At 39.3% G+C, this 17,644-nt stretch overlaps 1 protein-coding gene and 1 long non-coding RNA gene across 5 annotated transcripts in view; one reads left to right on the plus strand and one right to left on the minus strand.

Annotated features, from left to right (window-relative positions):
* Window positions 1-17,644, plus strand: part of LOC110827892 (uncharacterized) — a 167,546-nt gene that overhangs the window by 99,070 nt on the left and 50,832 nt on the right. The window lies entirely within an intron of this gene.
* exp (expansion) overlaps window positions 1-17,644 on the minus strand; it is a 113,521-nt gene that overhangs the window by 18,269 nt on the left and 77,608 nt on the right. For all 4 annotated transcript variants that reach the window (XM_022060007.2, XM_022060011.2, XM_022060010.2 and 1 more), the window contains exons 3-6: window positions 12,297-12,454; window positions 4,375-4,447; window positions 3,296-3,457; window positions 1,447-1,645 (exon numbers count right to left, since the gene is read on the minus strand). In XM_022060007.2, coding sequence (XP_021915699.1) covers window positions 1,447-1,645; window positions 3,296-3,457; window positions 4,375-4,447; window positions 12,297-12,454 — 592 coding nt within the window. The remainder of the gene's footprint in view (window positions 1-1,446; window positions 1,646-3,295; window positions 3,458-4,374; window positions 4,448-12,296; window positions 12,455-17,644) is intronic.

A 17,644-nucleotide genomic window follows, 5' to 3' on the forward strand; every position in this document is an offset into this window, starting at 1 on the left:
AAGCAGGATTCCTGAAACCAGTTACTCAGAGAAAAACAACGTAGAAAGTGTGAAATATCCGCAAAGCTTATTTAAATTATGTTTTGAAAGTTCTGTGGCATAACTTCGGCGCCTGGATAACGCCTTCGTACCACGGAGTCTTGGGTTCAATCCCAAGATACACTTCCTTTCTCGCACATCTGTTATCTATCTCGATTCATCATCTACATAAGATCAGTCACTGGACTGTAATCTCAACAGGTGACACATCGTCATGAAACGGAATACACAAACTACATAATTTTGCCGATACGGCGTTGTTGAAAAATCTGTAGAGAGGACAGAGAACGACTGTCCTCTGGGGTGTTGGGCCGTGTAGGCAGCAAGGACCTCTGAAGCATCGGTAAACTTCTACCAGAATACACGGTGCTACAACCCAGATGACAGCCTTCTTTGGAATCACCGCCGCGAAAACCAGAAATCTCATCATGTCTGTAAATTCCTACGATTAGGCCGAGGGGTTAATCGCTTCATCTTTGTGCGTTTAGTTCGTATTCTGCAGTATAAATATAACCATGATTCAAAGTAATACTGACTGCAAGAAAATTGCATATCACCTGCCCTGTTTCTTTCGTTTAGTTAGCGCTTAAACCTGTTGCGAATAAAAAGGAACACTGGACATCATTCCAGATGGAAACACGAAGATATTACCTAATTTACAATCAGAAGTCTGTGGTGCGGGGTTTTCTTAAAACTTGTCAGTTACTTTGCTCATCAGTAAGCGCTCTCATTTCTTGGAACTTAGAGGTTTATGACCGTGGTCGCAAGAACACGCCGTTTGGCTCTGTCCTGATAGAGTTCAGCTCACTTTAGCCTTTCATACTCGATTTAACCAAGATCCATTCTGATAATTCCCTGACATCGAAGCCTGTGTCTTCCGAGTAGTGTAATTCCTTCAAGTATTCCCTCCAGAAATGTTTAGGCATGTCTCATTTCCTCTGCCTACTATTTTCTCAGCGAATCACTTATTTCGTTTATTTTATCTCCTTCAAACTGAACTTCCGAAAAACTAATAATTCACGTTTTTTTGGCACCAAATGCGTTATAGGAGTATGAAATATAGATTTAGGATATTAGAGAGTGCAGGAGGGATATATGAAAGATTCACATATCTTCATAAAAGATTAGATGGGTCATACATAAATGGAACACACACCAGAAAATCGTAACGCCTGTTACTTTTCAGCTGGTAAATTTCAGTGGGGTGTAGATGATAGAATATTGACAGTTTTGTGCGATGTAGCGCCGTGTAGTCTGGTAGAAGTTTATCGACGTTCCATAGCCGCTCGCTTCTTGGCGTCATCGGGGCGACAGTCATCTTAATATTCACCTCAGTGATAACCTTAAATCCCATCTGGTAGAATATGGTTAAAATGCATGATACGAGCGGGTTGTCAGAAGACGTACCTGGAGGAAGTTTCGACTTGAGCATGTCCATGGCTACGACGTTGATTATGAGCACCCAGATGGGGCAGTCCAGAAGCTCAGGTTCGCTCTTCACGAAAGCCACAGCGCTGAGGCATTGGCACTCCAGGCGACGCCTGTCTGGGTAGGCTCGCCGCAGCTCTCGGTGTACGTTCTGTTGGAATTTCTTCATGTCGAATAACTGCAACATTAGAAGACACGAAATATGAATTTTAAAAAAAAAGTATAACGGTGGCACGTTTCTGGGGCAGGTGAAAGAGGGATTTAACACGTCAGGCCGTATTCCACTAAGTAACGTCTTTCTTTCTCCTCACCAAAGAATTGTTTACTGAGATGGCTGTCGTATGGGTTGTAACGCCGTGTAGTCTCGTAAACGTTTACCAACGTTTCAGAGGTCCCTGCTGCTTCCATCATCAGGTGGTTAGTCGTTGATAAACTTCTACCAGACTACAGTGCGCAACAACCCACGAGACAGCCATGGTTTTACTCACTGCCGTGAGAACCTCAAGAATTTCCACACTTGTTTCAACCTAAAATTCCATCTCAGTGTTCATAAAATCCGTGTAGTAAACATGAACGAAGAGTGTTATAACCTGAAGCTTATCCGAAACAAGTTCATTACTGTTGTATTACGTATAATAAGTATTCAGATAAAGGGGGATGAAATGGGCGGGGCATGCAGTATGCAGGGGTGAGAAAAATGAATAAAAATTTTACTCGGAAAACCTGAAAGGAGGATAGATCCCCAATTGGGAGGCAGAGATTAGAAGATGCTATTAAAATGAATCTAAAAGAAGGATGTGAGTGTGGGTTGGTCCTTCTGCCGAGTTATTGTGAGCACGAGTTCCATAAAAGGGTGAAATTTCTTGGCCAGGTAACCGACTACTAGCGTTCAATTATTTCCACTAACTATACTTGATATGATAACTTATTAATAACGCTTTATTTTAAGTATATTTCAATGTGGTGCGTATTTGAATAAATACAATTTTTTTTTTGTTCTGCGTTGCAACATGTCTGTAATTAACATTCGATTTATTTATATTACAACTGTTTAATGTGGGGTAGTATATCTCCTGTTGATAGGTGAGTCAGCAGTAATATTGTAGGCCTGTCCATAACATTTATATCAAGGCCGCTGTAGAACAGGTGAAGTTGTTAATTCTTTAGGCCTATACTCCAAATTACTTTACGCGTAATTAAACAACCCAAGAATCAGTCAAGAGGAAGTGACTGTCAATGAGACGGCATTACTAAACACAAGCAGAGAAGTTAACCAGAGTTTCCAGGTAGACGAGTAGTTTGTGACGCGTAGAGGAAAAGTGACGTAAACATGATATTAAGAGTAAACCAACTAATCTGTTTTGAATTAACCGGTAGCAAATGTTTTAGAGAAAGTTAAGGGAAAAAATTCCTAGTCCCAGTCATTCTTATGTATTCTCAAGGAACACAATGTGCTTTGTCTTCGCTGTCATTGCATTGTTCCTCCGTGTGATTGTACGATTCGTAGAACTCGATACACAGGCACAGATTCATGTTCTCTCAAACACCCGTACAATAATCGTGTTTGATATCTGCATATTTGTTCAAATTGTTATGAGGAACTTATAGTGTGATTATTAATATTTTTGTGCTTGTTTATTGGTCAATATTTCCGAGGGTTAGATATATTTTTAATCTCTGTTTCGGCACAAAATTACAGGACCTTAAATTTTCTTTCTCCATGTTAGTTTTATTGACAGAAAGGGACACAAAAATTGCCAGGTTGGTTGGTCCCGTAGTGGCATGGTGTTAGCACTAAGTCTCATGTGAGAAGCCCTTCCGTTCTGACCTTGACAGGCTTCTCCATCTCCAGGGCGCAGTTGGGTAGCTTGAGCACGTCGTTGCCGACACTCGTCTCATCCCCTGCGCTGGTACACTTCACGAAGACGTTGCATTTGGACACGCGCTTTACCAGAATGTTACCCTGGTCGTCCATCTTCACTTTGACCCCCTGCAAGCAGAGAGTTCGATCGTACAACTATCATGAGATGAACACGCTTGAATGATCGCTAACAAACAATCAAACATCATCAGTCTACTGAACTGACTACGTGCTACTCGATCTAACGTGTGCTGAATCACTACATCCTAACAAGTAGTTGTTACTAACAACGTGACTGCTTACCATATTCAATAAAATCTTCTTGGGCAATCAGCCGCGCTACCGTAGTAAACCGACGTTTCGGGAACAAACTGTACCCATCTTCAGGGTTTTGATGTGACTGGATCCTCGGAAGTCGGCTGATTTCCCGAGAAGATTTTATTGATTGTACTCGCCGCGAAAGTCTGAAATCCTATACTTACCTACCATCCTAATTATCAGTCTGACTACCTAACAATATACTTGTAGATTACCTCATTAGTCACCAATCGGAATACCTACCCACCAAGCTACCATTCCAACTACCGAGCTATTTACATGAATATTGATGTAACTACCTAACCACAAACTTGCGTCTATCTAAATAAGTGTTATATCTCAGTATTTCCTGTAATCTGCTTTAAACCTATCTAACAGCTGATCTTACCCAGCTTTCTACTTAACAAAAAGCCCAACTAAGAAGCTTTATTCTTCATATTAATGACACACAGGTCTGTTTTCTTTACTGCTTGTATGAAAAATAATGAATGTATGAAGCATTTATTAGTCAAGACTGAATTAATTGACTGAACAGTACTTCTCTCTGTCCGACGAATGTGATCGTAAGAATTAGCGAATTTCTGGGAATTAGTGCAGTGAAAGTGAGTTAGTTGTAATTTTACTACTGCAAGTTGTCGGATTATAAACATGAACGTCCTTCTCTGAACATCGTGCAGGGTCGCTTGAAGTATGTAAGTTCCAAGGAACTTGTTAGCATGTGTACTTACGTGTCCTATGTGCCGCTTGATTTCATCTGTTTTGGGATCCCTCATTGGGTTATCGAAACCGCACAGACCAATCCTATAAGAAATAAGAGACAAATGAATAACTCGTATTTCTTAGAGAGTCTTCATGGAACGACTAATTGTGGTGAAGCGTTTGTATAAAAATACATAAAAATGTTGTCTACTGAAAAGTTTTCCGTCGTGAGGGTCCTTTGCCTCTGTCGTAGGAATCCACCTTTAGAGCCTGTTAAATCAAATGAAACTATCAACATTTGTATGCAATGTAGTTTAATAATATCTTCCGAAAATACTATGTCACGCACGTGACCTATTTTCATCTAAAACATTGCATGTATTTCACATTTAAGCTAGAAGCAATCGATGGGTGTTTTTAGACACGCCAGTCTTATCAACCCTTTGAGGCCGGAGCTGATAAGTAATATTTAAACATTAAGTCCCGACCTCAAAGAAAACACATCTCCATTACATAGGTCAGTCGCTTAGTACTTCTTAGGGAAATAATTGCTGTTTATTCTGTTATATGAAACCCATACACAACGAGTTGGCATAACGCAGTCAGATTTTTAAAGCAGTGGTACATATAGTTACCACTTGGTTTGAAGGGTTAATGCTGTGAAGTTTCTTTACGGAGCAGAGCAAATGTTGAGGATCATGTTCGATATTTATAAGTTACCGGATCATTAGCAAACATATTCGAGTCTTGAGTAGGAGACGCAGGAAAGAAAGATGAAGACGAAGCAGAGGGGAGAGAGGAGTAAACAAAGAAGGAAAAGGGGAATATAAACAGAAGATCTGGAAGATAAAGTAGGAAATTATAAAAGAATGAAAGACGAATAAATAACAAAAAAGGAAGAAGACAGACTTTAAAATGAACTTATAATACGAAGCTTTTCCAGTCTGTTAACAGGATATTTTGACACTCTCATTACAACCCATGAAACGAGCTCTTCCGACGATCTTTTAGAACGGTCTGAGTGGAACGAATTGACACAGCGACGATCTTAAACGTTCTTCTTGTCAGAAAGAAGAAAAATGTACAGATTGGTTCCTGAATAGTGACAATGAGGCACAATGTCCAAACATGAACAATTGAAGGTCGCGATGTCAGTTTTGAAGAATGTCGCCGCTGTTTACTGGAACCATCATAAGATGGCGGTCGCGCGCACTGAGCTGTGCAGCCCAGGGTGGAGGCCACAGTCGACCTTCGGTTGACAAGTTTACCGTCAATTAGATAAGCATATTTTTTGTTTTCGCCGGGTCTCTTATTCACGACAAAAAGAACACATTCACAAACAAGAAAAGAGGCACATGGGATCATAACACCCGTCTGAGTATGTGTATTTCCTCGTGAACCTTTTTACCATTATGTTAATTTTCATGACATTTGGCACAAACATCTTACCATTAGATGCCACCTCATTTCCTTCTACATTTTAATATTCTGCCATCAATAATATTAGCATGGCCACCGTGAAAGCGACGCTACCACCACCTAGTGTGAGTCTTAGATTACAGTGTATTCGATTTTTAAAAGAAGTGTAATTTTCATAGAGACAGTTCTTTAGTGGAATATAAAGACTTGGCATGTAGTTTTCCGTCTGATAGTGTTGAGGTGGAGACGTTCAAAATTAATTAAAATTTTCAGTCTTGTTACACACATGGCGACGGGGAGTGTGGTCGTAACAGTGCTAGGTGGTCTGTTCAAATCATGAAGCTCGTTTCCATGTGGTATCTGTAGCCCGCTCACTTACTTCTTCCATGTGTTTTCCTGAGCACTGTGAGTTCATACGCCTGGAACAGACGTTCGTCCCTCGAAGTAATATCATGCTTTACAGTCGTTCAAAATAACTGGCAATTGTTTTTAAAATGTCCAGGGTTCCAGTCTTTTGGAACGTAGACAGTTGTAAATGAATAACAACTCCGTATCCGGAACGTGTTGTTCTCGTAATATTGTCACCGACTTCACTTATATATTGTTGCTCTTTTAAAAATACTGTACTTAGATTTTAAAATGGTGGACTCTCCGACTAAACAGCCGTTTATCGGGAATTCCAGGATTTCCAACATCATGAAATAATTCTTCATGAATATGACATATTTAGTAATTTCAGACACCCACGAGTACACGATGTGACTCGTTTTAATTTTTTCTTTGTGTGTTGTTCTCTAAATAGATAATGTCATACCAGAGTAACTAGATTTTCTGTTAATCACCCTAACTCAGTGCTATTTCTCACAGTTTAAGTGAGTGTCCGCATTAAAGTTTAGTGTACAGTTCACGATAATAATTGGTTCCACGAAAACCATAGTTAATTGAAATTATCGCCAATCGAATAAAGATAATACATTTTAAAAACTTAATTAGTTCCAAGAAAATAAACGCACAGGAAACACTGAAAGTCAAGCAAAATGAACTCCAATTTCTCATAAAAGGGGTCGCTGATTGGCTGAGGTCTGCTGAGTGTACCTAGGAGCGCTCCGATTGGCCGAAATTGTAGCTCGTATGATATCATAAACATAACCTCAATCTAAATTATTACCAGCAGACGTAATGGGACTCTCTGGAGTCAGATCGTTAATTGATGACGTCGTAAACCGAGGGACCACTGTATTGATCTGGTAATAACAACCTAGTGGACTTTAATTACCACATTTGGACAACCCTGTCAATTGTCTTCCAGACAGGACATGTACAGCTGTCAGACGTATTCTCACCGTCGAAAGGAAAACTTGAAGCCGTCATTTGCAGTGGTCTGGTTTTAATGAAAACAAGAACGTGGCTGACTGGATTCTTGATAGTTTATGATAATTAACTTTCTGTGTGTATGTTCCATTTTCTGCTCAACTGGACGGCCTTCGTTTTCTTAGTTAACGGTTGTCAAGTCGACTCCTTCGTCTGCCCCTTTAGCTGCCTCAAATGCCATCAGAAATACGCCGCTGTGTCAGAAGGTAGCCGTTTAACGGCCATGCTCCGGTCTGTTGGATAACGCGTGAAGATGATTTTGCGTCTTCAGTTCAAAACTTTTAAGACTGCTCGTGTAATTCTTCTCATTGCTTAAAAATAGGATTTTTAGGAAAATGTCAGAACTTAACAGATATGAAGTTGCGACCGTGATAGTTCAGACCTGTTATCTACGGCCTTCATAACTGGGGTTCGATTCCCGGCGGAGACAAAATTTATTCCGTTTGCAACCAATTGATGACTCCGGGCTCCACCTATTATCATATACGCGGGACATTTCCATGGGAATAAAGAAACTAGTCACTAACGTCAGCTACAGCCGAAATCTAGAATGATTGGTTCTTAATTTGTACACTCCCTGCGACTGAGTAAAATTCGAAAACCAGCGGAAAGAGCTGTTAGTTCTTCCGAGATTAGAGCCGTGTACTCCCGATCAAAAGTCGACGGCCTTAACACTACACCGATATTCCCAGTCGGGAACTTCATGAATCACATCGCAAGGCCGGGCATTGTGATGGGATGGACATGTAGCTCGCTCAGTTCTTTCGTGATTTTTCTGTCTCTTCAAGCGACTGCCGGTGTTATAACTTTCGCTACGCCACAGACGTCTGCTTTCAGATCCTTACCACATTTTATCGTTCGACGTTATATAATACTCGCATTTGAAAAGTGCAATTAAAAAACAAAAATGAAGCTAATGATTTTATGCATTTGGAATTAGGCTGTAGTTTTTATCTGAATTAATTTTCACATAGTAAACAAGTAGTCTACTTTTACTAGAACCGTTTCTCGTATGACTGGTCATTGACATTACCAAGTGTTATGTGATTTTATAGAAAGTGTGACTATTATTCTTTTCCAGTATCCCTCTGAGGTTTTAACGTTTTCTCCTTCACCAATTCTTAAACACCTGCTCTCAAACCTTCTTCTGTTTCCATACAGAACTCCCTGCAATCTTACTCACGATCAATAAGTATAATTAAACTGTCGAGGCCCCGAGAAAATGTTACACTCTGAGGTGTAACATTATCTTTCACCGAAAGTTTATACAGGAAATCTGGAAGGGACATGTCTGAAGCGGATAACATAGAACATCGATACCTTATACTATAAGTTGTCAAAATTTTGCCGTACTCCTGATCGGTATCTCTGATCTAGCAGCACCTGCAAGGAAGTAATCAGATGCTTGAGAAAATTACATAATGAGGAACTTCATAGTTTGTAAACTTTACGCCGAACTCCTGCTTCGCATTCGGGGAGTCACGGATTCAAGTCTCAGCCCGGAGATCGAATATCCTGAGGTCCTTCGTCGTTTTCCTCTAATCTTCAAGGCACATACAACGGATCGTAATCTGACCACGAACGCTTCCTTCCACATCCTTTCCAGTTCATCATTCAATGTTTATTTTATGAGTCGTCGCTACTGGCCTATATGAACTCTGCTACAGAAAATATCGTTTAATAAACTTAAGAACTACTTAACTTTTCATGAGATGGTAAAGTTGCGTCATATTGTGATATAATAAATATATATTAAATCTTGTCCGTCTAATCACAATAAATTCTTATTAAATATTAAAATATTACAATAATTAACATTGAGCATGATGTACATATACAGAACAACATCGAGTATGTTATTAAAATGGAATAAAATCTGGAAAAGAACATCGTTTGATATCTGATAAAAATGTCCGCTAAAATAATATATAGAAATTGTATTTAAGTTATTATTGATTTGAATAATTATATACACTTGAAGATAGTTCTTTTAGGAACTGAAACATGTCGTGAAAAATGATGGTCTAATGTAAATCGAATATTTCGATAAAGAACATTATTTGATATTTTAAATATTTTAAATGTTAATTATTGTAATATTTTAATATTTAATAAGAATTTATTGTGATTAGACGGACAAGATTTAATATATAATATATAATGTATACTTAACTTTTACATTTTATACTGTTCTTGGAAGCTGCATGTAAAATCGATTGTCTAAACTGTATAGTAAATACATAGAAAAATAGAATGTGCATTCTTCACTCTTGGAAAAATAAATGTATACAACATTTCAATCAGAAAATTTAAATGAGACCGCCTAGAAAACATTAGGCGTGATTGGGAAAATGTATATTACAGAAACAGGGCTTCAAGTCGACTGGATTCATCTGGCTGAAACTGCGATCTTGTGAATAAGGTAGCGAAACTAGACTAGGCTAGCCTAGGATAGGTTAGGTTACGTCAGGCATCGACAGCTTTCGACTGTCATCGACACGCAGTGACACAAACCGATACGCACCGAAAGGCACACATCGGCACGCTTCGATTGATTTCGCCAGGTTTCGACAGTGGCGAGATCAGTACTTATAGGTAGCATTGTGTTCGAAAGAATCAGCTCGTTCTCTTTCGTTGTTGAACTGAATGTACAGAAACGAGGTTCAGTTTTTTTATTCATCTGTCTACTCAAACCAAGGCAAACGCCGAAGCGATTGGCCCATAACACATGCCTCGCCTTACCCTTGAGCTAACAGATTGCCAATTTCTAATACCTTTTCGCTGCCAACATGCAAAACCTAATAATTATAGTAACTGGAGTTATTGCTGTCGATAAATTTATAGCAGCAAAATAAGTTTGATTTGATTTGAATATATTTGTGGGGTTTTTTCTCACCTACAAATGGACGGTAGGCCACTTACAGACAATGGACCACGCGTGGTCCGTCGGATTTAAGAACTGTATTCAGCAGGGCTTTGGATCAGTTTGTATACATTGTTCTGTGCATGATGTCCATAAAGGGAATGAATAATTTTAATGTTTCTGTGTCTTTTCTCCATTCTCACGTCTCATCTTCAAAATTTATGAACGGATTTCGATTAAATTTGTTATTTGGAGGTCTATACTACACTATAAGGATCTAAAATCGAACTTTGTTATATCTATTAAAATCGAGGCCAAGCTTCGACCTTCATAGGCGGACAAGAACATCGCATGCCAGTCGATTCCTCGGCTGGACCTTGGATTAATTGGGTTAAATACAACGGTGAAAGTAATATTTGATTAGCACGATCAATTTTTAGGGTGCTTTCTTCTGCCCAAATTACAGGGAACTGGTTGGTGGATATACCAGTCAGTAAAGTGACTGGCTGTGGGCTGGGCGACCGGGTTTTGATCCCAAACAGGTGCGAGAAAATTGTTTCCATAATAACTTGATGCTCCTGTGGGATATAAAACAGAAACTCGGGATTCTGCTTATGACATCAAATACGGCCGGATACGGAACCCGATCACCAACATCCATTAGTATTTCTTTTCGCTCTCAGATTCGATTTGTTAAGATTACGTTACAATAATTTATATTGCAGTTCAACACGAGAAAGCTTCATTCCCGTCAACTATGACGGGTGATACTGCGCTATATTCTTAATACAAAAAGCAAGATTCGATTAGATAAGGCAAACAGAATGGCAGTACAGCTAATATTTAACATAGTTACTTGGTGCCTACAATATGAAAACGTCCAATTATAGGTGACTGATATATATGCTACCTTGAAGGTATAAGTTGACGGAAGTCGGTTGTAACGATTCTGACAACACCCCCTTCGGCGTGTATGAAAGGCTGGGTCAACAAATTTCCATGCATTTGCGTGTGTTACTCTGTGTCAGCGCACTATAATCAAATTTAATTCAATGCAAACAAATAGCTACTGCCTTAGGGGCAGAATGTCTCAGTCGGTAATGCGACTGGCTACTAGAAGGAGTTCGATTCATGTCAGAGGCACCAGTTCCAGACCGGCTCTGCATTCCGCCCAACACACACATTCTGTATTTCGGCAAGAGATAAAGGTAGATAGTCAGCCCCTGACTTCTTGGACGGATCCCGTAGGTGTTCTGAGTGTGTTGAAAAAGAGAAGAATCTCGTCTCTGCCGAGACTCAAGTCTTGGCCATCATTTCAGTAGCTTCTTCTTCCCAGAGTCGGGGCTAGTTTCATCTTCCTCCATCATCACATCAAACCTCAATGAAATCTATGGTCATCTGAATAACTCTTCCATTTCCTCGATCGTCCAAGTGGTCTCTATCAAATTATGTTATTATCGTTATATGGTGAGCGCCTTGAAGAACGCCTATGCCTGCTTATATTCAGGAGTTGCAAACGGCTTCCTCATTATGCGAACAGTTCCTGCACATTGTACAAAGGATGCACAGTGACACATGATCCACAGTAGACCGATTACATAGCCTACAAATCCTATCTTCCAAATATGAGACAGACCGGCCGAGAACGCTGTGGTACCGTTAGACAAGGCAATCTAAAAGTAGAGCTATTTTTCTTAATTTCCATGGTGTTTGGAGAAAGGTACAGACATGACAGGTGGGAAACTTGCGGTGGCTTGTTTGGCTGCAACGTAATCTAGTGGGAACTGGGTGACTGATATTGTGCGCAAGGAAACACTGGCTTTGGTGCAAAAACGATGTAGCTCCAGTAGTGATTCTGTAAAACAAAGGTTCCGGGTCAGATAATACAGGACTGCCCATCAGATCCAAAGGGTCACGACGTTACCTTCAAACTGGCATTGCACTTTCCTTACTAATTAGTCCATTTGGACGGGCTTCGGAAGTCATGAACCTATTTGGACATTTGATTGGGCTCTTTGGTATGGTGATAAGTCATTAACACTTCGAGAGCAGCAGCTTTAGACTATCGTGTCTGAAGTAATCGTTAAAATGAATGTTACTTTTATGCATTTTGTGTACAACTGTAAAGGCTTCGAATGATTTGTCACAGTGTTGAACTAGAGGTGGCTGTTTCTCTCGAGGCCATGAGAAAATTCGCTGTCACTAGAAGTAGCCACATCCGGCTTAAGAGCAAACCAGTTCGCCACCCTGGTATTGATTGTTACTGAAACTGAAAGTGATCGGCGAGACTTGACTCACCGGAAACCATCGAAACCATCGTCCGAGCCGTTGACTGTGAGGACGGGGGCCCTCGCGTACGCCTTCGCCACCCGCCTGTTCCTTTCCAGGACGATCACTTTGGCCCAAATCTCGTCGTCGATCTGTGTCCATTTGTCCAATACTTCTTGTATGTGATCCTGTAATCAAGGACAGATGACGTTGGTTCTGGAAGGACCGATTGGCGATAATTACAAGAGACATGTCAGACCGAAAGAAAGAAATGAAATGAAACGGAGCTGAAAGGCTAGATGGACAAAGCTAGGTAGAAAGAAAGGTTTCAAAAAGGAAGTAAAGAATAAATCGCATACGCACACATTCCGTTATGATAGCGGTTATAGTTCTTAATAGTTGTCACTCGGTGGTGTAGGGGTGGGGTAAGGAGATCGTACTAAGAAGAGAGAGATACTATGGAGCAAATCATTAATATTATTACACCAATGTACGAATAAACTAAAAATGAAAGCAAGCCAAGTGTCACAGGTTTGACGCCGTTACGTGACAGCATGAATTTTAAATTGGTTTCGAAAGTTCCAGTGATTGTTCTTATGATCGTCTAGCAATACGACGGGGAAAAAAACGTTTTTAAGCTTAATGCACCGTATAAAATTCTGTTTATACCGCAACATTCAGACTGCTAAAACTCCTGACGGATTAGACTATTGTGTACTTTCAAATACAAGTTCTCACAATTGGACTCAAAATCAATTGTCGAACATGAAGTTCATGCAGCAAGAATATAAGTTTCTTCTTTGCCTGACGGAATGGAAACTAGATTACTTTCATATAATGTAGCACCGATAATATAATGTTTCTCTCAGTTTTAGAAAAATCTGAAAGCGTGGCGTAGTGATTTAATATTACCTTGAAAATACAAAGAGACAAGTAACAAGTATTTACGACATAAATGCTGATATAAAAAAAGTCATTACTCTAGCTGATATGATTGTGCAGAGAAAGAATGTTCGAAAATTGAAGCGGTTTAATGTTGATTTGATTGGGTTTAAGCAGTAATATTTGATTGTATTCCTATCTGTTGATTTGCTCTGTCGACAGATTTGTATCTGCAGCAAAAGAATTTCAACACCACTGAGGAATGCAGAATTGTAAATAACCCATTTTGAAACAGTGTACACATTTTCACTTTCGTTGTTAGGTTCGTTTCAGAGCAAAACAGGCATAATTATTGTCTGAGTGAAGGTAGCGTTGATTACACAAAATAAGTAGCTGAAATGTTAAAAGTCTCGGCAGGTGTCACCAATGTAGCAGCACGCTGAATCATACCGTGACCGTTAGATGCCACTGAACATCAAGGCTGTTGGTTTTTATTTAATCTCTATGGTAAAAAGATAACGAAAATTGTAATGTTCTTATTTTGTTTCTTTCCACGGGCAACACGATTTCATTACAGTACGTTTTGTTACATTAAATGAGCAAATGATCTTCATTGCTTGCGATCCTGGGATTTATAATCGATTCGTTCTTATTTTGTGTTTCCATCGTCGGTGGCATTGTGTGACATTTCATAGCATGCTGTTTTTTACAGTACGGATCTGTTACCCCTCCGCCCAACCCTCAAGCTGGAGGATCTCCTCTTGTCGACTATCCTCAACAGCTTATTCAGTATATTCGCATCTTCCGTCCATACCCGGAAGCCTTTTTCTCAATCCGCAACCTGCGAACGCGCCGCGCCGTACTGACGAGAGACCCACGAAACATTGTTCGTTTAATAATTAATTCATAATATTCTGGCATTCTCACGCCTTCCGTACTAAAATAAGATACATTTCCACACAGGCAATGATATGTCGTTTTAACTTACTTAACAGGAAGGAATGTAAATTTTATTTGTGGAATGTAATCGTAATTACTAGTGACACACCATTACAATTAGCCTCAGTAATACATTAGATAAAACAGACTGACTTCTTGGCAACGAGTATGCACAGAATTTGGCTAATTATTCACGTGTGAATAATCGCAATAATTGAATTTAAAATTAATAGAATTTAACGAAGACTTTGTTTTCAACAAGGCATGGCCTTTGTTTTTCATAAAAGACGGTGAATTTCTGTGACAGCTGAGAGACTGTTAGCTTCTCGAGGACGACTCTGCTCCATGTAGCTAGTTTGTTTAGACTCCTGTAGATGCCTGCATTCTCTGAACACGGATAAGATAGTTAGCCTGTACATGGTATCAATGACAAAGTTATGTGGTCTGCTTTTGCAAATATTTATCCAAGTACTTAAGATTCCCTTGCCACTTACGTTCTGCCAACGCCTCACATGTTTTTTTTTAATCCCTGAGATGAAGACAGCTTAATTCTGAACGGCGTACTAACGCACGTGTGGTATTTACGTAAACTTAAAGTGTTACACGGAACTGGTAACACGAAGCACGTATATACTGTTACTGAACAGTTGAAACTTTCACTAAGAAAAGGCCATGAACTTTGATCTCTTGTTAGATAAAAGTCTTCGCCTTTTCTGAAACATAAGAATTTGTCCCCGCACGTAGATTTTAAAATACGTACACAGTAGAACGGGACAGAACCTCAGGTCACCCACGCTTACGCGTTCATTTTATAAAATGCATAAAGTGAATGTCTAGTGGGAACGCGTAGGCCCTGTGTCAGTCTACGTGTTTCATATTTGGAACTATCGAATTCTGATGCACTCAGATTGTTTAGAGAATTTAATTTCGCTGAATTAATTTTGATGCAATAGTTTAATTTGTGTTATCTATATTTTATGTGGACAAAAGTAGTTAATATGACAATAAGCTAAGGAACTGTTGAGTAGATTTTTGAATACCTTTGTATACAGTTACACTTTTTCAAGTGAGTAAGGGATATAGGTATATCGAATGGAAAGATAATTGTGATCGGGCTGGAAATAATGTGGAAGGAAACTATCGTATCTTATTGATGGCAGACCGCGACGTCAGGTCTATTTGCAAGCAATTTCGGGAAGTTGGACGTGATAATTAACAATTAGTAATTCCACAGAAACTAGCAGAGCAACTTATTAGTTCTAGAATGAGAGTTGCATGAAAATATTTGTTAAGGAGATGAGTGTCCTCTGGGTTGTTTTGCGATCTTTCTGATGATGGAGATAGCAACTGTCTCTGAAACGTCGGTAAACTTCTGTCAGACTACACGATACTACAACCCACAAGACAAACATCGTCGTACTCGCCTTACAGGACCCGAAATCCGGCTTCTTTTGATAAGGAATCTAGCCATTTCTCAAGTTCTAAATTTTGTGAAGTATTAGTAAAGTGATTTAATTGAGAGGTATGAGATAAACGATCAGAAAGAACGCGAAAACTAGAAATGAATAATGAATTTTTGTTTGGAAAATATCATGGGAAATTACAGCTTGGTATGTGTACGTGTCGACATTTTAGATAGCGGGCCAGTCCAGCTTTACGCCGGGCAGCACATAAAAACAGCTCGTCCATGTTTCTTGCTGGATTCCAGCCCGTGATCCTAGTTCCTTAATTCGTTCATTCGTTCTGTGTAACTGAATGCATTGCGCCTCGTTGCCACTGTGTTAAGACCTCCTCCTTTACAAACCGTGTAACAAATCACATATAATACGTACTAGAATCCATATGCTTACTTCACTTTCATGAAGCGCTGAATAGGGCCAGTGACTCAGTTTCACTGCAAATTCAGCACAGAATCCGGCTACTATGACGTTCTCATACCGTATCAAATCGAAATTCCCAAGCGTTACAAATTTCAAGTAAAATAAAAGACAGAAGCTTAGCGTGAATAAAAAAGTATCGAATGCTTTTTCCACATCACTGAATCGTGCTATCCGATTGGCCACATCACTGTTAAAATCACAGACAACGAGAGAAAGACGATAAATCTGTCAGGCACGGAGAGAAAAAGACATTTTCTTTGGTATTAATTCCATGTTCGTCTCGAGTAAGTTCTCAACGTGGTAGAATTAACGAGTCCTAATTCTTTTATTTCTGTTAGACAGTAGTGGGAGGCAGGTTGCATAACCTGCACAAAAGCTGCGATTTCGTCTGTTAACGTTATGTAAATGCTTCAGCGAAAAGATTACCGGAAGAGAAAAACAGAACAGAAGTAAACCGAATTCAATTACGCGATAATATAAATCTGGCGCACTGGGTCACGTTAATTAATAAGCTACTTAATATTATTTAACAAGTAAGCGCGAAGGAAATAATAAGGAAACGTTTGTGACTACATTTGTAGGATTTGAGGTTTTCACTGCGGTGAGTCTGAAGATGGCTGTCTTCAGGGTTGTTGTGCTGTGCAGTATGGTAGAAGTTTACCGACATTTCAGAGGTCCTTGGTGCCTCCATCATCAGGGCGGTAAACTCCTACCAGCCTACACGGCTCAACAACCCAGAAGACAGCCATCTTATTTGTTACTACAATTTTATGGCTGGATGACAAAATAGGGAGGGGGATATATACGTGGATAATAATTTCTTTATTATAAGTGTGCCTGAAAGACGGATAAAAATAATAAATAAAATAAAATTGGAACAATTAAATTACAGACATATTGCATAATTATAAGAAAATTAATAAATACATCGTGAAGACAAGTAGGGATTACCCACTTGGACGTGTCTTAAATCTCACAAGTTAAAAGTCGTAAATTTAGTTTGGCGTCAACATGTCGTCTGTGTTATTTGTGTAATGTCAAGGAAATTAGAGAAGCCCAACAGAACCCTTGTACTCTTTTTTAAGGGGTTTGCTGCGAAGGAGAAAGTGTTGCTCTTGTTCGCCCGCCACGCACGTCACAAGTGAAACTTGGGAATTTGATTCGACACTAAACATTTTGAACTACTCTGCCGTAAAACAAAGCATCAATTTCTCTGTAAATTAAAGTGTGGTAATTTATTAATGTTATTAGCAACACTTTGTGCTTTTTGTATAGGAAACGTATAAAGTGGTTAATGTGGAAACTTACTTCATTCCCGAAACAAGTTTCCACTACATTTTTACGCGTCTCTTTTGTTGTTCAGATTACACGTTTCGGCTACAGTGTAGCCATCATCAGGTCTGCCAACTTCTGAAATGGGATTGAACATATTGTCCCTTAGTGTAGGTGTAACATCCTAAAATGATATATTGTAACAGATCTTCGAAAATGATATGTCTTTGGTTAATGTTTTTGTTTCAAACACACAAATCTACTCCTGCCTGACGTCTGCGCAAAAAGTAGTAGGTCTACACACTTGAAAATAGTGTGTCTCAAAAATATGTACACACATTCAATGAATGAAACGAAGACGTTTAATAAAATAAATCATTACATGCGTCAGTATTGACACTTAGT

This window comes from Zootermopsis nevadensis, unplaced genomic scaffold, assembly GCF_977971745.1.
Source record: "Zootermopsis nevadensis isolate Lab colony 2312 unplaced genomic scaffold, Znev_1.0 Znev_ptg000003l, whole genome shotgun sequence".
In the NCBI taxonomy this organism is placed as follows: domain Eukaryota; kingdom Metazoa; phylum Arthropoda; class Insecta; order Blattodea; family Termopsidae; genus Zootermopsis; species Zootermopsis nevadensis.